A 23,539-nucleotide genomic window follows, 5' to 3' on the forward strand; every position below is an offset into this window, starting at 1 on the left:
AGAGAGATAGAGAGATAGAGAGATAGAGAGATAGAGAGATATAGAGAGATATAGAGAGATATAGAGAGATAGAGATATAGAGAGAGAGAGAGAGAGAGAGAGAGAGAGAGAGAGAGAGAGAGAGAGAGAGAGAGAGAGAGAGAGAGAGAGAGAGAGAGAGAGAGAGAGAGAGAGAGAGAGAGAGAGAGAGAGAGAGAGAGAGAGAGAGAGAGAGAGAGAGAGAGAGAGAGAGAGAGAGAGAGAGAGAGAGAGAGAGAGAGAGAGAGAGAGAGAGAGAGAGAGAGAGAGGAAGAGAGGAGATATCTACATATGTGGGTTTCAGAATGTGGAATGGAGTCCTCCCAGGGTGGGCTCAAAGTATCCACCTTCGTTTGGGTAAGGGGTCACGATTCATGGACCAAGCTGTAAAGTTTTGTGCCGATGGCTCTCTTCAGGATCGTTACTGAGCCCAGGACGGCTTCCAACTGTAGTTTGTTTGTAGTGATATTCCCAGGAATGGTTTTTAATATCTCTGTGATGTTCTTCTTCATCATTCCCATGAGGGTCTTCATCATCACTGGAACAACTTTGGCATTTTTCAGCTTCCAGGATCTTTTCACTTCATGCTTGAGGTTTTGGTATTTGGTCATTTTCTTGATTTCTGTATCATTAGTCCAAAATCACTGGTATTAACACCTCAATTAGCAATGCCTTCCTCTCTCTCTCTCTCTGTCTGTACCAAAGGATGATATCTGGTCACAATGCTTTGTTTTTGATGTTCATGCTCGATGGGATCATAAGGTCGTACGTGATTGGTACTTCAATATTTTCAGTGATTGCTTTTGGTTCATTTTCCCACAAATTTTCTGGAACTGGGATATCAAAGTTTCTGCAGATGTGCCAGCAGATTACTTTACAAACTCTGTTGTGTCATTGTGTGTACAGCTGTTCTGATGGTTTTTTTTGGTGTTTGGTCATGAAGCATCACATATCATTCTCTTTGCTAACCCCACCTCCACCCCTCACCTGTCATTTTCCCCTCCCCCCCTCAGCCTTCTCTCTCCCCCCCACCCCACCCTTCTCTTTCCCCCTTACTTATAAAATACAGCCCTCTCCTCCCACACCTCTCTGTCTGTCTCTCTCTCTCTCTCTCTCTCTCTCTCTCTCTCTCTCTCTCTCTCTCTCTCTCTCTCTCTCTCTCTCACACACACTCTCTCCTCCCTCCCACAGTGAATAGCAACATTTGGTGAGGTGTCACTCTCCTCACCTCCCCCAAGCTCCCCCTTCTTCATCCTCTCTGACTCCCCTCCCCCTCTCTCACCTTACATCTGCCTCCTCTCTCTCCCTCTTTCTACCCCCCCCCTTTCATTGTCCCCATCAGCGAAGCGACGGGTTGTATTTGCTACTTTTCTAATATAGATCACAAAGGTTGGAATGTGTTGTTCATACTTTTCAATTGTTTCATGTAGTTACTCGCTGAATTCATGAATCATTTTAAATAAGCATCTGACTTCTGGTTGAGACATTTCTGGGAGTGTGCTTGTGCTGCTGATGTAGTACCCCTTAATTGTAGGTTTGGGCAGGAATTTGGAATTTGGCCATCGTGCCGGCAAATAATGATCTCCTGTGAAGAGGGCATTATTGTGTGCTGGCACCCTCGGCAATGAATCTACAGTTTAATATCCATGTCATGGATGGCACAGCCGTTGATGCAACACCCTACCTGTTGATTAACCTGTCGGGTTGGGTACCAAACAGCTCAAAGGCGAGTATGCAACCTCTGAGCTATGCTGTCAGCACTGCTGATTGTAGTAATGACAGCTATAAATGGTAAGTTGTGGTTCAAGTGTTGAATTTTCTATCAAGATATGTCAGATTGTGGATGATTTTATGTTCAGTTGAGATGGTAAGTTGTGCAAGTTTTTCTGCAGGGACAAACTCTTCCCAGCGCTGGGATTCGGGGCAAGACTTCCACCTGAATGGAAGGTGATGTCCGAGGCAGATTAAGTTAAAAAATAAAAATTAATAAAGGGGTCTATAGGTGACTTCTGAAATGATGTAAGAATGCCAAATGAGGCCTTTTGTGCATGTGCTGTGTGTGTGTGTTTCCATTGACTCCATTCTGCTCACCAAGCACATTTAACCTGCCGTTACTAGCACAACATCTGTAATTCAAATCTTCTTTTAAACATAATTTTCAGCATTTAGATGAAAGAGTCGCAATTTCCAAATGGTTAGCTGTAATTGTTCTCTTCCTGAATGAAAATCAGTCACGGAAATACGAGAAATATCCGTGGATGAGACTGAGAGGTGTTGATTTCCTAGCGTTTCCTGTTAATACAATTAGCGGCCACAGTGAATGTATAAAACACACACACACACACACACACACACACACACACACACACACACACACACACACACACACACACACACACACACACACACACTTACAAGATATGCAAAATCGAGTATAATTTTTCTTGTGGCCCCAGAACCAAACAAACAATATATTTATAACAGCCCTCACGGCTCCCATAGCTCCCCTTCCAACATGATTATAGTAAATATCATCATTTTAAACTTACCCTGCACATTCAAAAGCTCCAGATATGTCCTTCTCATCAGTGTTCAGAAGCAACTAATCCAGATAAATAGTCCATTCACCGGTCGCGATCTGTCAGGGGTTTACACTCGGGCCTTGCATTGGTCCACATCAGCGGCAGTTTACAAGCAGCTTCCCGTTCGGCGAGCTGAGAAAATTCTCCAAGTCTTTTGTTTTTCAAAGGCACAGCCCTTTTTCTCAGATACTTTTCCAAGTATTTTCAGCTTTATTTCAGAAGCATTGCAAGTCATTTTAAGTGACAATCCTTATCTCCAACACACAATATATTTTATGATGCCCTGAACACCAATGCTCCCTGGAGTTTCTGCAGGGGAATTCGTCATTTCAAAAGTGCCGTAATGAATAACCAACAAGGTAAATGTAATGGAGCATTCAAAATAATTATATAAACTAGATACTCATAGTACTCCAAGAAACACCAAGTTTTTAAAAGTTTTTTTTAAACAAACAGGTGTATATTATTAGAATAATTATATTTATACAAGATGTAAAAATATTGTCGATGTAAAAATACTATTATATAATTTTTTGAACTCCCCTCGTACGTTCATTTTAGCATTGAAAAAGAATATTGGGAATAATTCTTCAGTTCGAAGACTCGAACATCACAATACCTTTATGCTTGTATGAAGTCAGAATGTCATTGGTGGTGAGAATTGAAAAAGTTTTGTTTGGCTTCTTCTGGCACATGTTTCGATACATGGCCGTATTGATATCAACTTCAATTCAGAATGATACTTGTGATCAATATCAATCTTAAGGCAATGGCTTCTTGGTCTTCATGTGAGGAATTCTCCACTGCTAAATGTTGGGATTCTTCCCAGTATTTCACTTCAGAAATCAGGTTTATTTTTGTTTTAAAATTTATTATATATTGTGTGTTCAAAGGGAATAAACCTTTATCATTGTCTCGACAGGTTTCACATGATTTTGCCCTGAATTTCAACCCTGCTAATCCATATTGTGAAGGTAAAAAGTTACTACATTGCATTTGAACTATTGAGAAGTAAATTAGGCTGTCCAACATGATACAGGTTCTGACAATAATGCTTTCAAAGTTTGGGTCACATTTAAAATCGATTGTACAAAGACCCATATGAGCCTCAAACATTTTGTTGAAAACTACCATTAACACCAAGCATTGAAATATGACTGTCATATTGGAGAGTCCGTTAATACAGACCATTCTGAGCGGATGGTCGAAGATCATCCACACATTCCCAAAACGGTGTTTATAGATACTGTGCTTACTTGATACTGAGAATCCCCAAGGATCACCCAAACGTGGCCAAAATTGGCGCTATTCGTGCGGCGAGGCAGGAAAACAAGAAAATGTTTTCTTTTCAATTGAAATTACTTAAAGGTATATGGGAGGAGGGAGACAAGACACTCATAAATAAACAAGCCGGTAGGCAGACATGGGTATTCGATCAAGTCAAATTTAGTCGTTTTTCAGCCGTTACTAGCCAACAAAAGCGTCCATAGCAACGGTTCTTTCTCACACATAACTAGGATATACCATGAACCTACCATACCAGTTTCATGTATATCTGACTCATAGTATCTGAGATATAACGAACTTCGTTTTTTATTGTTTTCGACCAGGGTTCATTCAAAGTCTATCTTCTCTGACAGTTTTCATAGGATCCGGCTGGAAATTTTTGACAATATGGCTGAATGTACTGCCCACAGTTGCTCGTAGCACAATTTTTGATTTTCGAAAAAATTCATTTTTGAGATTTTTTTTTGAAAATTTCAAAGGTCCATAGCAACGGTTCTCATTTGCACACAACTTGGTCATGGTATGAACCTACCAACCAAGTTTCATCGAAATCGCCATTGTATTAACGGAGCACTGGGCCGAACAGAGGGACAGACAGACAGACAGACAGACAGACAAATCGACAGAAATACTGATAATAAGGGTAGACTAGATTGACTACCCAATAATCAGAACAGACCAGGTGCTCAAAGGATGAGTAGTGAGAAGCACAAACTTGTATAAAATGAAAATAAACTCGTACAAAAAACATGAAATGTCATAGCCCTGTTTATTTTAGTAATTTTGCTGAATGTAGTTAAAGGGCGAGCACATATTTATGATTAACTAAAATGGCCACCAGTCTACCAGTCAGCCATCTTTGATCAAATCACAAAACAAAGTGAGGGGCATGTGTATGATATTGTTACGGCTGTGGAAATTCGCAGAGCACCATATAGGTCCTTAGATCAGTTATATCGATAAGTGTGTGTTCAGATAGATTTCCCCACTGATGTCTAAGGGATTTATTCGTGTAACCAGGCTGTGAATCTTTGAGTTAGCCGTTTTTCTTTTACTATCGTTATTTTGGACCAACCGCCATTACTACCACCACAAAGCACCACCAACCACAACAACCATGATCACCACAACCACCTTCTCGTCAACCGCCAACATCCCCACGGACAACGAACAGCCGCCTTCACAACAACCACCTTAACCACACCAACCTCACGACCCCCACAAACGCCAGCCACACCACCCTCATGACCACCACAAACGCCAGCCACATCCCCATCAAGACAACCACAAAACGCCAGCCACGCCACCATAACGCCAACCACACCACCACCGCATTTCCACCTCAGCACGGTTGCGAGAAGCCTGGCATTCATCGGGGGAGAACGGACGACAGCCTCACCCCTCCCCCCAACGACAAACACGTGCGGAAAAGACAAAAGCTATGGAGACACAAAAGAAAGGCCCCGATTCGGCGAGGAAAACGCCCTGCTTCTGGAAGCTTCCAGCGCGTGCTGGAAGAGGGGGGCGAAAGGGAGGGGCGAGGCGCCGTGGAGATAAAAGGGCGCGCTGAACGCAAGGTCGAGTCGCTGCTGGAGGTTGTGAGGTGTGTGGAGGAGAGAAAAGAGTGTCACGTCGGACATTTCCACAAAACCACATTTCCGCAGGGCGCTCAAGGTCCGCCAACAACCCCCTCTTGGTAAAACTACCAAAATCACGAATCACTGCTCACCTTCACTCTTTCATTCCTCTTTTTTCCCGCCTTTGGAATAAACTCCCTCACTCTATTCATTCCCATTCTTCTCTCCAGGCCTTCAAAACAGCTGTTCACCACCACCTCTTATCATCCCTCATCCAAATCCTCAATCTTTTCTACCCCCGATAATCCACCCAAGCCCACCTCCTTCAAATTCCCTGCTTTCTTTCCTGAAAGTCCCTGTAATGTCCATCTTCTATTCCCTATGTTCCCCGTCCCATCCCTCTCCATCCACAGATCTCCAAATATCTGTTCCCCACTATTTTGTCCTTCTCACTCCCTCCCCTCTTGTCTCATGCCCCCCCCCCCCTTGATGTGCGTTGTGTGTTAGCTCTCATACGAGCCTCGACAAGGTATACAAAAAAAAGAAGTATAAAAAAAAAGTAATGCAGCACTCTGGGGTTCGGTGACTGGATAGTGGTAAGATCATGGCAGGTGGTTACACTTACGACTGGTCTGGTCACTGATGGTTACCATGCCCAAGGAGTTGCTGTATCTATGTCTAATAAGCTGACTACAATGATAATTGAGGTAACACCGGTTAACGAGCCTCGAGGCACTGAATGATGAGTTGGAATGGCTGCTATTATGGGTTTCCTGGGTCAAAACTAAGATCCAGGGTTTGAGTGACATCTTGGATGATGCCATCTTGTCTGTGTCTTGTTTGTAGTGAGGTTGTTGAGGTCACAGAGAGATTCACTTACCTTTGCAGTGATGTTCATGTCTCCGCATGTTGTGAGCCAGAGCTCAATAGACGTCTGGGTCAGGCCTGTGAAGTCATGGATTCACTGCATCATGGGGTGTGGCACTGTTGGTAGCTTGGTGCTTCCAGTTTTGCTCTAAGGATGTGAGACTTGGACTCTGACCAAGGATTTGAGATGGAGACATAACTCCTTCGGTACCAGGTCTCTTCGCAGATTCATCGGCTATCGCTGGTCGACTCGTGTCCAACAAGCGTTTGCTGAGACTCAGATGAGATTTGTTACCTGGACAGTCTGTGAGCATCAGTTGCGGCTGTATAGACATGTCTTGTTTTCATGACGCTGATCCTGCTCACCAGATTCTCTCAGCGAGGGAGCCTCGTGAGTGGAGGAGGCTAATTGGTTAACCACGTGCCTCATGAGTGCAGTAGGTCGATCGGCATCTCAAGGAGATGGGGATGGGCCAGGCATCTACCTGGGGGATGGCCAGACAAAGAGAGGTCCCTTGAGTACTTATGAATATACGCTGTAGCAGACTTTTCAAACATACAGGGTGGCTGTTGAGCTGTCTCGCACGGTGGCATACAGTATGCGCTCCACCGAGTGCCGTTCTAGTTTAATTGTTATGTCCTGGTCCGTTCTCTGTTCAAATTCAACAAATTTTGTTCAACAGACAAATAGCTCTTCAACAAATTTTGATTCTGCATCCCAAAAAAAAATAAAATCCGCAAAGTTATCTCCATTACATCCTCAGGACATTCAACAAAACAATCATCAATGCAGATAATATGGAATAATTACGATTGAATCCTGCACAAATTAACACATGATCCTCAATCTCTTTAACCTGAACCTTTACAGTTGCTGTCTCCTGATAACATCCATGCCAAATTTACTGTAATTATACAATTGTCTTGCCTTGTCACTACAGGAATTGAAGGTATTGTCGAAGCATATCGCTTCAGCTTGCAGAATGTACGGCTTTGTGGCCCAACAAACTTTGCACCGATCATCAACCGTGTTGGCGAGCTGGCTCTGGAGTCTAGCGAGGAGCCCACAGCGTCGGTATGCCCTGCTTTTTCATTTCACATTGAAATATGAACTTTGTTTCACTTAAAAAAAAAATGTAAATAGACCGCACATCTGATAATCCACATTTCTTTCTTGTTACTGGAGATTACTACTACTACGACTAAATACAGTGAAGGCTCTTTTTGATGGTTGCATTTTCTACCGTTGCCAACATAGTGACCACATAACAAAGGTGGATGCATGATTGATGCTTGAGGGTCTTCTTCTATTTTTCAAACAAAATAGCATAGGCTAATGGAAACTTAATTTCTACAAACCTTGCTCTTTCCTGAGCCTCCTCCTGTAAAGAAAAAAAAAGAAGAAGCCATTCAAAATGAGAGAATGCAATTAATACTTGGCAAATTCAAAGCAAAGGTATTCAGTTGCTGAAAGTCACATGACTAGACAAAGCAGACTCAGATATTTTCACAGACCGCATTGATATGTCCGAATTACCTGGTTCAATATGCTATCCTAAAACTTCGTGTTTTACAAACTGTATCTGGAAAGGAGGAAACATGTAAGTTAGTGAAATGCACGCACGCACACGCACACACATACGAAAAGTAATAATCATCGTCTGAACCATAACCACAGAGCAAAAAAAACAAAAATACAGCAAGGGGAGAAAAATCATAGCAGGCAGCAGATTTTACAGGTTCAGTGACAAATTTACAAGAATTAACAGAACAAGAAAGCAAACTGAAGAAATTGTGTAGTGCATCAGTTGAGGTACAAGCTGGGCAATGCCTGTCGTGCAGAAATGGTGACATTAAAACCAGGACGTCGAGAAGAATACGAGTGCAGTGCGTCATCGAAAATGCAACACCCAGAACGACAGTACTGTATTTACTAGCTGATGACTGCTGGTGTCGGTGCATTCAGCAAAACAGGGCTGTTTACAAATGGCCAGTTGGTGCACAGCTTTCAGATTCCTGGGGGATGTAACTGGGGGGATGAGGAGCTGGGATTGGGGGTGGGGGAGGGGGGGAGAGCTGGTAAATCCTTATCCACCTCCTCATAGACATTTTCATCACATACAATCAAATGTAAGTACTATCTTACTATTACTATTATTTCTATTTATTGTTATTATCATGGATAAATCGAGGTTCCCTACAACACACAGTCTGCGCCGATGCAACTGACTGCTAGACGTACAGAACAGGTGGCTGTTAGGTGCACAGAAACTGGTTGCAACAGGCAGCGGCAGGATGCATCGCCCTGTACTTGAAGTAACAGGGTGACAGCTTATCGCTTGGTTGAGATTCAAATCCAGCTGGCTAGACAGCTCAAAGGCAAGTGTATTACACACCTATGAGCTTCCACTTCCAGCAGTAACTCAACGAAAACTGCAAATTATAAAGACGAAATGTCATGCAAATAAGGAGTACATTACTGAGTTTAAACAATACTAGGAAAGGAGGGGATCACGTGTATGTGCTTGCCATGTGGACGGCGGTTTGTTAATGTCCTTGTTGTTTAACGGCCACAATTATTCCCACGTTATTGTGGAGTTGGCTGGGGAAAGCTTGGCCCAAGTCTTTCACGAACGGGCTGGACAGGCCTGATGCTCAACTAATGTTAAGGCAGGAATTTGTAATTTGTTCAAGGTGCCTCCGACAGCTAACCTACTCTTCGTGAAGGACACCGTGGGATCTTTAAAGTCCACCAACCAATGTGGACAGACGGGACACCAGTTTAATATCCATCCGAGAAATGGCACACATTGATGAATCATCCTGCCTGTAAATCACCTGGATGACAGTTGGGTCGGGATGATTCGAACCCAGGTTAGACAGCTTCGAGGACGTGCATTGACAAACAATGTACATCGCTCTCCGCCATCCTGCCAGCCCCCTTGTTAATATTATTACATTATGCCATTATCAATGGATGGAATTGACTGATTAACTTGGATGACATAGATACTGGAGTCGGGATTAGAGGAAGATGTATCAACAACCTCAGGTATGCTGCTGATGATACCACTCTGTTGGCAGAAAGTAAAGAGGACTTGATGAAACTGCTGCAGACAGTGAAGAAGGAAACTGAAAAACTGGTCCACATTTAAACGTTTACATAGAGGCCCAGCAAGTTGAAACAACTCTGATCCGTTCTTCTGAGGGAGCGGAGGACACGATAAGTACAGAATGCCTTAAGCATGTCGAGTTTCCTCCAAATTTCTTTTAGTTTGGTAGAGGCTGTTTAAATATGTAATTGTACGTTGGGCAGAATTGACTGAATCGTTTGTGGTGATAATAAATTTTACATCCAGAATGTCTGCCCTATGAAACACCATGATAACCTATTATACACCTTAATACAGAGTTCATCCCAGGCAGGACAGCCCCTTGGAGAGGGTGGCAAATGAGGTGGCTACAACCTCCATCGTGTGACCCTTAGTCCTTCTGTCAAGTTTGGTTGAGATTGGATAAGTCATGACCGAATGTATTGCGGTCAAGAAAAGTCAGACAGACACCAAATGGCATATCTTGGTATGATTAAAGGGGCACAGCCAAAACACATTCATCAGTCACATAATGAAACAAGCAATTATGATTGCTTTGTCAGTCCCTTCCACCACCAGTCCAATCCATGTGCCACTTGCTTGGTGCAACACTCCAGAACAGTTAGCATATGGGGAGTAGCCATGGGGAAGGGTGAGGGTGAGGGGTGGATTAATTTGAAGTTGTCAGAGCAGAGAACATATCGTTTCAATATTTATTTATTTTTAATGCATATATTTTATTATTTTTCCCGACACGAACATTTGGCCACTTCACTTGTGTTTTAATTGTATTCAAATGGTGGACTGCCAAAAAATAAATACCCCAACCGAGCTCCAACTTTACTTCGATTTTGGCCACCCACTTTCTTTGCGTGAATTCACATTATACATTACTTCGCGTATGCGAAACAAAAAGCAGGGTTAGCCAATTGGTTCATGTCTGTCCACCTGTCTGTTTGTTACTTGGTAAAAATATTAATTTCTTTGACTAGTATGTTGATCGCTTCCATTTGTTTGTCTGTCCACTCACTTTTAAAATCGCCTACAGGTTACAATTTTAAAATGATCTTCACGAAACTTCACCAAATGGTGTAGTCGGTGGTCTGACAGAATCCTCTTTATTTGAGGTCAAAAGATCATCATTGGCCAAAGGTCAACAACTTTTTCAAATTTCTAGAATCCTCAATTTTCATCCGATCGACTTCACATCTGAAGAAGATTTGCATTTTAGGACAGTGAATTCAACCACCAACAATGTTTGAGGTCAACATTGACCAAAAGGTCAACATAGGCCAAATTTCTAAAATTGTCAATTTTCATCCAATTGACTTGAAATTTGAATAAGATTTTCACATCAGATGACTGAATACAAATACCATTTATTTTTCAGGTTAGCAAATGCTAAAAGGTCAACAATTTAGGTGCACTTTCTAAAATCCTCAATTTTCATATGATCGACTTGAAATTTGAACAGGATTTGTATATCAGTTCAATTAATTCAACCACCAATTATTTTTGAGGTCAAAAGGTCAACAGACCTGTTTTCTAAAATTGAGAGAGGACCAAAAACTATATATATATATATATATATATATATATATATATATATATATATATATACTGTATATGATATCTCAAGAAGTTGTGGACGAGTTCTGACAAAACAAGGTGTATGAGTTGAATTGGTGACAAGAACTAGCGGATTGGATTTTGGTTCAGATCCAGCCCATCAGTGCGATACAAAACATGAACTGTTCCACCTGGCAGAGGTGTGTGCTTTGCCGAGTGCCGTTCTACTTTGTGTTGTTTTGCCAAGTGTCGCGCTATGAGTGATTTTTCATGTCTGTCTGTCTGTAAACGTTAGTTTATGATCAAGGAACAACTTATTTAAATTCAATGTTATATTTGTAACATGAATAGGAAAACAAACCTGCCATTTTACAGGACCTTGGCTCTGAATTTGTCTTGATCACACATGCACAGAGAGAATTGAGATAATTTTTAAGTGATTATGGAAGAAATTCAGTTATTCTCTTTTGGAGTCTGAAACCATTTATTAACAGTACACATCAAATAACAAATAACAACAAACATGCATACAGGAAAAAGGATAAACAAGACAAGCAATAACAAACACGATCCTCTTTCTACTCAAAATGCACAGAGCAATTGCCTATATACTATTCTGGACAGCAAAAGACATGGGAGAGCTAAACATATGGCAAGGGTGAATGGAGGGGGGAGCCGACAAGCATTAGAAAGGGAACTGCAGACATGGCCACTTTGGGAGGGAATGGGGGATAGACACGCTCAGGTCATGATTTGCAGTATGGGAATACGAGGCCAGCCATGAGAAGGAGAGGGGGACAACAAAGTTGAGACAAAATATGAGGAGGCCGAGTGAATGGAAACACAAGTCCATTACTTTGATCATACCTTCTGTTCACCATCGAGTAACCAGATTCTCAAAATACAACATTCTGTTTTATGCTGTCATATAATTGTCCTTGGACAACAAGGCATCTTTTGCAATCGCCTTCAGGGAGTTATTTAATTACCATCAGACAATGGGTGCCAGCAGCAAAGCGACCTTCTCTTGAGCAGCAGAGCAGTTTCATTTAAATATTGGAAATACGAATTTGGATATATATATATATATATATATATATATATATATATATATATATATATATATATATATATATATTTCAATGAGATGAAGCACATAAGATGCAGTGAGATACCATTTATCTTGCTTGTATTTAATCTACATCACTATGGAGATCAAGACTGTAAAAAGAGATTTTTTGACAGTCAATTTGATTCCAGTACAAAAGTAACACCTTATTCTATACTGTTGAAAACAGTTGTGACAAAATTGAGAATACATGAATATAATTAATTTTATTTCTTCCACACGGTGAAGCCGCTTCATTATTTGGCTATGTCCTTCCTTCCATCCATTCGTCCATCCGGCCGTTAATAATGAAGAAGAAGAACCTTCCTCACACTGTTTAATTCTAAAGAGTTCTAAAGGGTAATTCGAATGGGTTCCAAAGGGTATTTTCTAAAGGGTTCTAAAGGGTAATTCTAGAGGGTTCTAAAGGATAATTCTCGGAGGCTCTAAAGGGTAATTCTAAATGTTTTTAAAGGGTAATTCCAATGGCTTGAAAAGAGCAATTCTAAATGGTTCTAAAGGGCAATTCCAATGGGTTGTAAAGAGCAATTCGAGAGGGTTCTTAAGGGTAATTCTAGAGGTGTCTAATGGGTAATTATTGAGGGTTCTAAAGGGTAATTCTCAAGAGTTCTAAAGGATAATACCAAATGATTCTCAAGGGTAGTTCTAAATGGTTCTAAAGGGTAATTCTGGAGGGTTCTAAAGGGTAATTCTGAATGGTTCCATGGGGTTCTAAAGGATAATTATAGAGGGTTCTAAAGGGTAATTCTAGGGGGTTCTAAAGGGTAATTCCAGAGAGTTCTAAAGGGTAATTCCATATGGTTCTAGTGGCTTCTAAGGGGCAATTCCAGAGGGTTCCAAAAGAGTAATTCTCATGTGTTTTGTTCGTTTCTAGGCTTTGCCCATTTCATATTAAAAATGCTAAATGAACTCCTTCGAAAATGGGTGCGATTAAATTATTTTTTTTTTTACTCTGTCTGCCTGTCTGGCATTCAAACAAAATTGAAAATCATTCCAAACAGGAAACTTTGTGTTTTTAAGGACATCATAAAGGACACAAACAACAGGCTTGAATAATTAATGTAACGTGTTAGATAGGGTGGTGTAAAAGACTGTGTCAATGGCAGTAAAATCCAGAATTTATTTATTTATGCAACTTTTGCAATCTTTCTTTTATTTAAATTGAATTATATACTTGAACACTATAGATGTGACACTGCAATGACTGTGACACTCCAACATCCATTTTGTGCTTGTTCAGAGGCCTTTTATTTTATTTTAATGAACATGAACATGAACATGAACATGAATATAAAGGAGACCTCAGATCTTTTTGAGGATGGAAAGAGGTTTCTATAATTCTTACATTGCTTAAAATTTTTATTCATTTCTTATTTATGCATAACTTTATTCTAGCCAGGCGTTTGTGGTGCTTACAATGTATTTGACACTTTATGCGATGCCATGCATTCAATGTTGGCAAAGAGTGCACAGGGCACAGTCAGTGAGTCTACCACTAAGTTCATGAACAAGTGTCAACAGACAATTAAGCACACACATTGACAAACATTGTGCATATGTAGCTCTGGGTAGGGGGAGCTGTGGGTCTGACCACCCCCCTTTTTCTCGGGGGGGAGGGAAAAGGCAAAAGAAGAGGAAATATATATATATATATATATATATATATATATATATATATATATATATATATATATATATATATATATATATATATATATATATATATATATATAATACTTCACAATGGCGTTCTTGAACTTGGAGACCAAAGGAAACTATATGCTTGCAATTTGATTGGTATCATGTGTGAGCGAGCGTGTAATAAGTAATCGGAAGCCTTCAAGCCCTATATCCATTCATACTGTACCAAATAACTCTATCAATCCAACCACCCACCTGTCCCCCTTCTTATATTTTATATCCGCCTCATTGGTGTAAATAAATGCAACAGATATGGACATATTTGCAGACATGGATTAATGGATGTAGAGGCCATTATCATGGACAAGTGTAACCAAACCTTTCATTCCCATCCATAGAATGCCATTAGGATCTCATTTGTATAAAAGAGTAATCCTTTTGGCGAATCTAATGGTGATGCAGATTTAATTATTCATAAATTTAATTATTCACTCACATCGGATCATAGTTCAGAAGTCATGAAGTTTCAGATTTTTCAGGGGATTTCAATTCAACCAATTATGGCTGGAATACCACTTCACCAGTGATGCCATCATTATCACCCGATATACTCCATGGGGAGTTGATGACATGCCAAGTTTCAACTTTTTCCGTCAAGCGGTTTTGGAGAAAATGATGTCCATTTTTTTCCCTTTAATCCGATATGGCTGCCATACCATGCGACCCATGACGAGTGTTAGCAATAAAATATTCTGCATGGGGAGTCCTTCCGATGTTCAATGTTCAAAAGGAACAAAACCGACCAACAACTAACAAACGAAAAGAGTTGAAGGATTAGGGGGGAAAAAATCACAACAACCTGGGAAAAGGGAGTGCTTGGGAATGGGGTCATTTGGGGTAGAAGAGATCATGAGTATGGATGGGGGATGACCTGAGGCAGTGGTGAACAGCTGTCTTGAAACCCTGGAAGGAGGTGTAGACAGGTGGGAACATTCAAATAACATCATGAGTTTTCTGCAATGACAGTAAATAGGTAAGTAAAGATCGTTTTGTTAATTTGATCAGTGAAATGTAATGTGTTGTTTCATCTCTGAGAATCTCTCAAATGTTGGTAAATTTGCTTATTTTACACTTGCACAGATTAAAACTCATGAGTCCTTTTAAGTTTTTCTATCAGAGGAGATCCAAAAATTAAATCAAAAATGCATGTTCTTATGAAAGAAAGTAATGAAAGCAACAATGAGATATATTCAAATGTGATGATTCTGGAAATCAATGTGAAATATTTGTGAGGTGTCTTGATTATTGTCTTGTTTTAGTATGACTGACACACGCACGCACGCACGCACGCACACACACACACACACACACCTGGTCACAATCTGATGGGTACTATGCTGTACGCCAGGCCTACTTTGTGCTCCTGCTGTTGACGGATGGCGTACTCGCTGATGCAGGACCTACACGTACTGCAGTGGTGCGTGCAGCACGTTTACCCCTGTCCATCATTGTCGTGGGCCTTGGTGCTGCTGACTTCTCAACTATGGAGGAGCTGGATGGAGATGAGGATGGGCTCACAGCACCCAGCGGGGAACGTGCCTCACGAGACATTGTGCAGTTTGTGCCATTTAGAAACTTCTACAATGTGAGAGCAAGGGTGTGAGGGGTTAACCTTTACCAATGGGCATAAATAAATATTATGGAGTTATATTTTGCAGTTTTGGATCCAATATATATTTTTGGGGGATTTTGGGGCAATATAGATGAGTGATGAAGGAAATGAAGATTTAAGAGTTTTGTGAAAAACCACTCAGATAGTTCAAGTGAAAGTTACAAAAGCACCATAAAATGAACTGAAGGGGTTAATCTTTCCCGACTAAATATTCTGGATGTATAAACAACCAATTTATGTTTGAGTCATGATGGTCAGTAGACCTCTGATTTCCTTTGGGATCATAGCTAATGATGGAAGCATGAAAATAATGGAACCAATATACACAATTAACACCCTCTTTACACCATTCAATTGTCGATAATTTGTAGAAACTAGAAACACCCACTCCTCCAGGAACTAAACAGCTTGGGATGGGGAAAACGGGTGGTGGGGCAAATTCATTTGGCACCCGGGTTTAGTAATACCCCCTCCCTCCGGCAGGGGTCAGCAAACAACATGCGATCTGTGCCACTTGCATAGGCAAAAGTCGTGAGTTGTCAACCCACCCTCGCAGAGGGGGGATTATTTTGTACCCATGATCTGACCCTGGGTACCCCCACTATGTATGCAAAATTTGGTGGAGATCAGCCAGACGTTTTCGAGTCTATAAGAGAACAAACAAACAAATACGCTAAATTTTAATATGATGTTTTCAAAGAGAATTTGAATTAGCGATGCTTATTATTTATTTATTTTGTTTTTGGAGCTATTGCGACGACTGTGTATTCCTCTTTGGTATGCAGCCCATGGTTGCGGGTGTGGCAGGTGTGGCTATGTTGCTGATGCAGTGCCCCCTTTAGGTTAAGAGAAGGAATTTGTACTTTGTTCAGGGTGCTGGCAATAACTGGCTGACTCTTTGAGAAGGACACTGCAGAATCTTTAATCTGTTCTTGCATATGGCAGCTTGGCTGCCAGGGTAGCTATCATTTATTGGAAGCACGGGTGTGCTGCTGATGCTGTGGCCCTCTACCGGTATGCTGGTACTCATTTCGCCAACCTCAGAAGGATGACAGGCTGTCAACCCCATCTGGTGTTAATTCAGCAGCCAACAAGGCTCAAACTCAGGGCCCTAAGGTCCTAAGCCAACCACCCTAGCCAGTAAGCCAACATCAGGCTAGGATCTTTAATGTCTACCATCGAATTGCACAAAAACGGGATGCCAAGTGTAACGTCCATCCGAGAGATGGCACACACATTGATTGACTTCTCCCTGCCTGTGAAACACCTGGATCATAGTTTCTAGCCTGGGTTTGAATCTCGGCCAGGCTAGACAGTGCAGAGGCAAGTTCGTATTTCCTAGTCTAGGTCATAGACTATCCTGCCAGCCTTACAACGAGTGCTGCTCGGATATTTTAGGAACTCATGTGAATAATCGCGACATACGAACACACAATAGTATTCAAATAAAAAGAGATTAGTTTACCTGCAAAGATTATGCTTATACTGACTTGATGTAGACTGTGATCAAGTTGTTATGGAGGATGGAAATGGAGAGACAGCTGCAAGGAACATTTCCATAATGAAGACCAGTACTAAACTCATTTCCTGTCCATTAACAGAGATTCACTTTACTTCTTTTTGCACTTTCAGCACAGCTCAGTATTATACAGTACAGTATATTCTATTACGGTATATAACCTGCTCAAAGAAACGAGGAAAAAAACGAGGCAGGAGGTTTTGAGCAGTTTCCATCCCATCGAGTGCCAGTATTTTAATGTATGGCTGAAACCGTTTTCGGAAAAATGATCGCACATGACACTTCTGATGAAAGAACATTTTGAATCTGTTTTATATCAAGATGTAAACACATGAATTGCATTTAGAGCAAAGCGCTACCTCCACCATAGTATCATAAAATTCATCCTCATTTCTGAGGATGAATTCAATTACACCGAGCTGTAATTTAGTGGGGACTTAAAAAGATTCTGCATTTATGTTTGAAGAGAGCATGTATGAGGGACTGGTACCATGGAATTGTAATCAATGATACCTTCAATCACTCCACATTCCCACGTTTGCGAACGTTTCAGTTGTTTCAATGGTATTGGTCCCTTGTATATCAGGTGCCGCGAGGAGGAGTGATGTAAGGGCCAAATCAGCCATTTTGGAGTTAATGCCATATAGCACTATTTTAACCCTTCCCCTATCATCCGAGCCTATCATCATCATATCATTAAAAAAATGTCGCTTACATCACTCCTCGCCAGACCTCATATACTCTATGGCGTCCTGATACATTTTATGTGAAATGTATCGAAGGTCAAATTTGAGTGGATGATCGTGGAGATGATGGTTCACCCGATAATGCATGTGGTTCATTTCTGTGGAGTTCAATAGTAAACGAAGGTTAAACATGCTCTTCCACCATATTGGTTAAAACCAAGTGCGATTGCTCCAGGCTAGACACCCTGGTTAGCCAATCCCCATGTGCAGTGTGTGTCTGTGTGTGTGCTTTTGTCACCTTTGCCATCAAATTTTCAGCAAACCATTATGATGAGAATAATGAGAAAATAATGATATAAATTAGGTCAAAATGTGAAAGTGCAAAGTCATAGCAACTATAAATTGCCCTTATTAGCTCGGCAGTAACGCTTTCAAGCACAAGACCATGGGCTTTTTCACCCTGGAGACGAGTTCCGGGAATGTGGTTGCTCGGGGGAAGGAAAGCCAATCGGTCTCTCCCTGCAAACTGTTTCATCGTTTCTCGGCAGGCAAAATGATTAAAACTGTTCTGGGCTCTTTCGATAAATGCAAAGAACGTTTATCACGCTCACTGTCCTCCGTCACCAAGGACCCTACGATCAAACCTCAGAGTGCTGGTTTCATTTGTTGAATGCAAAAAAGAATAATAAGAAGAAAAAAAACAACTTCATGGCTCGATTTCACTGAATAGGTTTATGATTTCACAATCAAAATATGAAGAAGGCTTGAATGGAAAAGCTGTAATTTGCATAGATAAATTAAATAAGTGGGGAGCCATTGACCTATAATTAGGGGCAGATATAACTGAACATTAGAGGGGATTAACTCAGGAATAATTTACCATTGAGGGGGAGGGGGAATTAGAATGAGCTGCAGTCTCGACTGATGATGCCCGCAGTGTGAATGTGGAGTTTTGTGGACCGTGGGCTGTCCACCTTTGCCTCTAAAGATCTCTCGACCTGTATCTCTTCTCTTTCTCTCCCCCCGTCTCATCTATTATTCCTTGTAATACATACTCAAACCAAATTTTAACCTATAAAAGTTTATTTTGATGAGGTTGTAATAAACAATGCTGATGAACAGTTTTAGAGAAAAATCAAAATTTCATTCTCTTTTTTTCAAACTGAAATTTATCTAAACTTATGACAAATACAACACAAGTTGAGTTTGAGTACAAAGTAGATGCGGACGGACTTTGCATTTTGAGATGCTTTCTAGTTTACATTGCTATTTGAAAATGAAACAGCTTTAAGATGTCACGTGTAACCACCTTCATGAAAAAAACAAAAAAACAATTCTGGCTAAAAAATAAAATACTGGCATCTATCATTTAGAAACTGCTCAAAGCATCCTGCCTATGGACCCATACGTACATGGATTGAACTGACATTGAGGATCATGAATGAGCTGAATTACAAGGGATCGACATTGACACAGTGGAGGAGGTTGGTATCTGAATCGGGGGAGGAAACAACACACAAACAGCATAAGTATGGACATGTAGACAGGACATAGGAACAAAGTGGGCTGAGTAGACATGAAACATGCAAGCACACGGGAAAAGCTGACAAAGAAGGTAAACATGGAAAAGGCTTGGCTGGACAGGACAGAATTGGACAGGTCAGGTGGAATACAATAGGAAAAAGGGATAATGTCCTATTGCGTCCGAATCCGTTGTACGTTCTAGCTCTTCCACGAGCCTCGACTTTATATACAAAAAATTAAATAAATGACACAACGGTTCACCATTTTAAAGGATTGGAGCGAACAACATGATAGGACACTGAGGGAGACGATTCCACAGTCGAGAGAAGAACAGGACAAAAGACTGGTGATGAGCAGTTAGCCTTGATTTTGGGAGACCAATCAGATTTGGGTTGCTTGCTGAAAGAGGGTGGCCTGGTAGGGCTTGGAAGGCACAAATGGCCTAGAGGTACACACACTTACCAACGCGCTGGCTAGCCTGGGTTTGAATCTCGGGCCAGCTATAAAAACTATCATCCCTGTGTTTCACAAGCAGGGTGATTCATCAATATGTTTGCCGTCCCTCAGCCTCCTGTTGCCGGCACCCTGAACACCCTGAACAGGAAAGAGGCTGAGCCTTGTACCTCAGCCTCCTGTTGAATAATTCCAATGAGTTTCAGTGCCTTGTATTTTACTGTCTGCCTGGGGCGCATGGCAGAGCCAACCCACAGAGGACAGTGATACTCCATGTCTTTGCAGATGAAGGCTTTGCACACTGGAGATGAGAGTGGCTGAGAAATGGATTAGTTCACTGTAGAATTTCCCAGAATCACCATCCTCCTATATCTCTACAAATGCATCAGCACTATTTTTGAATGTAAACAAATCTTTTGTCATTTTATTCTGTTCAATTTCGTGTTCATATGCCCATCATCATCTTGAGTTACTCAAAGCTCCGAGCTCTCACCAATTTGAATGTACAGTTGAGTTGTATAATCAAATGGATGGCAGGTTTTAATTGTCTTGTACAATACAATATGGGTGGTAGTCCCAACTTGTAAAAAAAAAAAAAAAAAAAGGTTTATCTTAAAAAAGGTCTTTGAATTTTTGAGGAAGGTCTATGTAGAACCCCATTCTTTGTAATGCCCTCTGCTGGTTCGGGCAGAAATTTGGAATTTGTTCAGGGTGCCAGTGATAGCTCACCTACGCTTCACGAAGGACACCGTGGTGTCTTTAACTTCCACCAACTAATGCTGACAGACCGTTTAACTTCCATCCGAGAGACGGCACACATTGATGAATAGCGCTGCCTGTGAAACACCAGGATGACAGTTTATAGCTGGGTCACGATTCAAACCCAAGCTAAACAGCTGAGAGGCGAGTGTGCGTACCCCCAGAGTCAAGGCCATCCTCTCAGCACAGAACCCCATTGAGATAACTGTATTAAAATTTGTGCGGATTAGAATTAGAGTCTAATGCACTCACATAAAGATTACTTTTTTTTAAAGTTATATACGGCTCATGGAGGATCTTTTATGTAAATCACATACAGGACAAAAGCACAAAAGCACAATCGCTGCATTTATCATATTTCTACATGAATTACAAGGATAATAGTGGACAATGGCAACAACATATGGTATATAGGATTTAAACCTAGGTTCCTAATATGATGAACTAGGGGTTCAGATGAGAACTCTACGAGACCAGGAGCTGGTACGATGGCTTCTAAGCCATCGAGCCAGGGTTTGAATATAAGGCCAGCTTTAAAATGCCATCCTGGTGCCTCACCAGGTGAGACAATGTGTGGCGACTGCCGGCCCTTTGGTGGACACTAAAATTGGGTGTCTCGTCTATCAGCAGTCGTTGATGGACGTTAAAGATCCCACAGTATCCTTCTCGAAGAGTAGGTAACCTATTGCCGATACCTTGGCCAAATTCCTGTTCTAACCTACAGAGGGCAATGTGTTAGCAGCACAGCCACATCACCAGACACGACTCGCAGCCATGTGCTACATACTAAAGAAGCTGCTGCTGTCCAACCTAAGTTTTTCTTGGTAGGGCACGATTCCACAGACTCTGCTCCAAGTCTGATTAATTTCCAGAATTTCTAACTCCTTTCCGAGTTCTAAACTACAAATTATATTTGAACTGTGTCCTAAGGGCACTTCCAGCATTGTCTTTGCCTTCGCAAACAATGGCAAGAGTACAGGCATTTCTCCATGTCCGCAATCCAGAGGATGTGCATTATTTAATCATCAGTTGCCAGATGATGTTGCTAAGCATACAGCTACCAAACATTTCACGAGAACGAACCTTGTTGAAAGAAATGACGCGGTGATCTCATAAGGCAGGGTAACATGGAAGTATCTTGTTGTCCTTTAACTGTTTGGCTTTGATCTATCCAATTGTTCCCTTTCCGCAAGGCACCCAAGGCAGAGCTTGCCAAGAGCATCCTGGCTGAACTGCCTGAACAGGTTGTGAGCTATTTCCGTCAGAGAAACCTCGCTCCTCATCTTGCCTCTGGTCTCCAGCAAAATGCGGCCACTTAGTGAAGCATTCCCGAATTGGAGGCCTGACCACTAATTGCTCTGAGACTTGGACGACAGCCCGGAAGATGGGCATTTGCTTCATTGAGAGTTCTCCAATGGCTCAACTCGTGATGCAAGGGATCCGAACACGACACAGGGCTGCTGGTTTTGTCAGGCACTGAGCACCAGCCAATACAGAGCCACCAAAGCTTACTTCTACACAAGTGGCCCATCTACGGAGTAGTTGTCAGAAAGCATCTTTTTCTAACTTCTATTTCTACTTTTCTTCTTTCTATCTTTGCCAGTAAAGTTATTTATTTTATTTTTTCTCAATTTCAGCACTTTTGTAGCCGTGATGTCTTTTGGCTTCAAGTCACAGTTTTATTCCCCAGGTTTCATATTGACCATCTTGTCCTGCCGATGAAGCCGTTAAGAAAGTGCTGTCCATGTAGTGTCATTGTGAACTTGTGAAAATCCGTGAGCATTTGCACAGTGCCCCCTTTTGAGATGGTGGCCTCATGGTAACACCTTGTGGACATCTCTGCTTGTCTGGTGTGTGGAATTAACTCGTCAAGACAAACTTACCATTCCATTGTTTTCGAAGTTGGTATTTCATTCATTATAAATGTTAATTCAATCCCAAATGTTTCAAGATTGAGCAGAAAACTGTTCAGTGATAAACTGCGTACAGTGTTTCATCAACAAAAAAAAAAAGGAAGAATCATGGTTTTTGTCAATGTGGAATTGTGGCTGTTTTTGCACTGTGACTTTGTATGAGATAGTTTCTCTTGGATTAATCTTTTTTGCAGTTTAAAATGCCTGTGATCTTGTTCTTTAAACAAGCTGATATTATTGTTAAGAAAAAACAAAAGAGTTATTGCTAGAAAACCACCAACGTCCAATTAATCATATTTTTCCCTTGATTGAACAAACCATTCTTTACATGAATTTATACATTTGAAGTTCATCGTCAATGTTGAAACAAAACGACTGAGAACCCGAGGACAACCTCAACCATCGGAAGACCTCAAACTGTTAGACCAGCCTAGTTGTTGTGTCAAGAATAAAGTATGTTCTTGTGCGATGTACATGAAGCAAACTATGCACATGATTACATGCTCCAAGCCGTCTTGCTGGACTTCATGTATTCACATGTTACATGGGAAGTTCAATTTCTATTATCCCTGATACGCATGCAAGCACACGAACAAGTTGTGTTGCGTGGTTTTTTTGGGGGTTTTTTTGGGGTTTTTTTTTATACAATTCCATATCCCTGGGCCAATTGCCTCGACATTTGCTCTTCCACATTATATTGTAACACACGCTAGGTCAACGTCACAATAAAAAATTGCAATTCTTAATCAAATTAAAATTAAACCAAAAAAAAAATAACGCCGATTTGGCCGATCGAGCATTCCCTCGGCGGGGAAAGGGACAGAGCTTGGCTTAAGTCTCGGCCATTCCGCATCGCGTTCAAAGGTGAATTATTTGTCGGGAGTTGAACCAATTGCATTTAAGTATTTATATTCCATAGGCAGAATGTAAATTGATATACAAAGGATCCACATACAATCCTGTATGACCTCAAACAAGTAAATGAGGCTATTATTCCTATTGCCATAGATGCACTCCCTGGTTAATTTTTGTTTTAACGTTAAACATCAAACTTCTTGATGGTTGACTAAAGTCTCAATCCTGAGCTGTTTGCGACCCACCTTATTGAAAAATAAATGTGGGCTTTTTTGATTGTTGCTTCAATAGAAAAACCCGCTCCTTATGTTAGCGCCTGGAGGGATGGGGATGGGTGGGATTTGTGGTTGGTTGGGGAGGCCAGGAATCATCATGTGCACACCATTCTACATAATT

At 41.2% G+C, this 23,539-nt stretch overlaps 1 protein-coding gene and 2 long non-coding RNA genes across 8 annotated transcripts in view; 1 reads left to right on the forward strand and 2 right to left on the reverse strand.

The window, feature by feature from the left end:
• Window positions 1–10,958, reverse strand: part of LOC147019998 (uncharacterized) — a 35,906-nt gene extending 24,948 nt beyond the window's left edge. For 2 of the 5 annotated variants that reach the window (XR_015061598.1, XR_015061594.1), the window contains exons 1-2: window positions 7,869–10,958; window positions 6,345–7,713 (exon numbers count right to left, since the gene is read on the reverse strand). This is a non-coding gene — a long non-coding RNA (uncharacterized LOC147019998). Of the gene's footprint in view, window positions 1–6,344 lie in introns of all 5 variants that reach the window. The other 3 variants (XR_015061596.1, XR_015061595.1, XR_015061597.1) reach the window with 3 other exon arrangements.
• The window catches only part of LOC147019997 (copine-2-like), a 59,211-nt gene extending 36,409 nt beyond the window's left edge, over window positions 1–22,802 (forward strand). Inside the window, exons 12-16 of one of the 2 annotated variants that reach the window (XM_085894909.1) lie at window positions 1,911–1,965; window positions 3,523–3,574; window positions 7,273–7,406; window positions 15,171–15,407; window positions 21,578–22,802. In XM_085894909.1, coding sequence (XP_085751035.1) covers window positions 1,911–1,965; window positions 3,523–3,574; window positions 7,273–7,406; window positions 15,171–15,407; window positions 21,578–21,694 — 595 coding nt within the window. In that variant the 3' untranslated portion in view covers window positions 21,695–22,802. Of the gene's footprint in view, window positions 1–1,910; window positions 1,966–3,522; window positions 3,575–7,272; window positions 7,407–15,170; window positions 15,408–21,568 lie in introns of both variants that reach the window. The other variant, XM_085894908.1, reaches the window with a different exon arrangement.
• Window positions 11,825–20,705, reverse strand: LOC147019999 (uncharacterized). The gene is made up of 3 exons (XR_015061599.1): window positions 16,900–20,705; window positions 15,134–15,400; window positions 11,825–14,725 (listed from the first exon to the last, which is right to left on the reverse strand). It is a non-coding gene; the product is annotated as an uncharacterized LOC147019999 (long non-coding RNA).
• Window positions 22,803–23,539: the final 737 nt, after the last annotated feature.

Source organism: Eptatretus burgeri, chromosome 9 (genome assembly GCF_056783735.1).
Source record: "Eptatretus burgeri isolate ZD-2024b chromosome 9, Ebu_testis_v1, whole genome shotgun sequence".
NCBI lineage: Eukaryota > Metazoa > Chordata > Myxini > Myxiniformes > Myxinidae > Eptatretus > Eptatretus burgeri.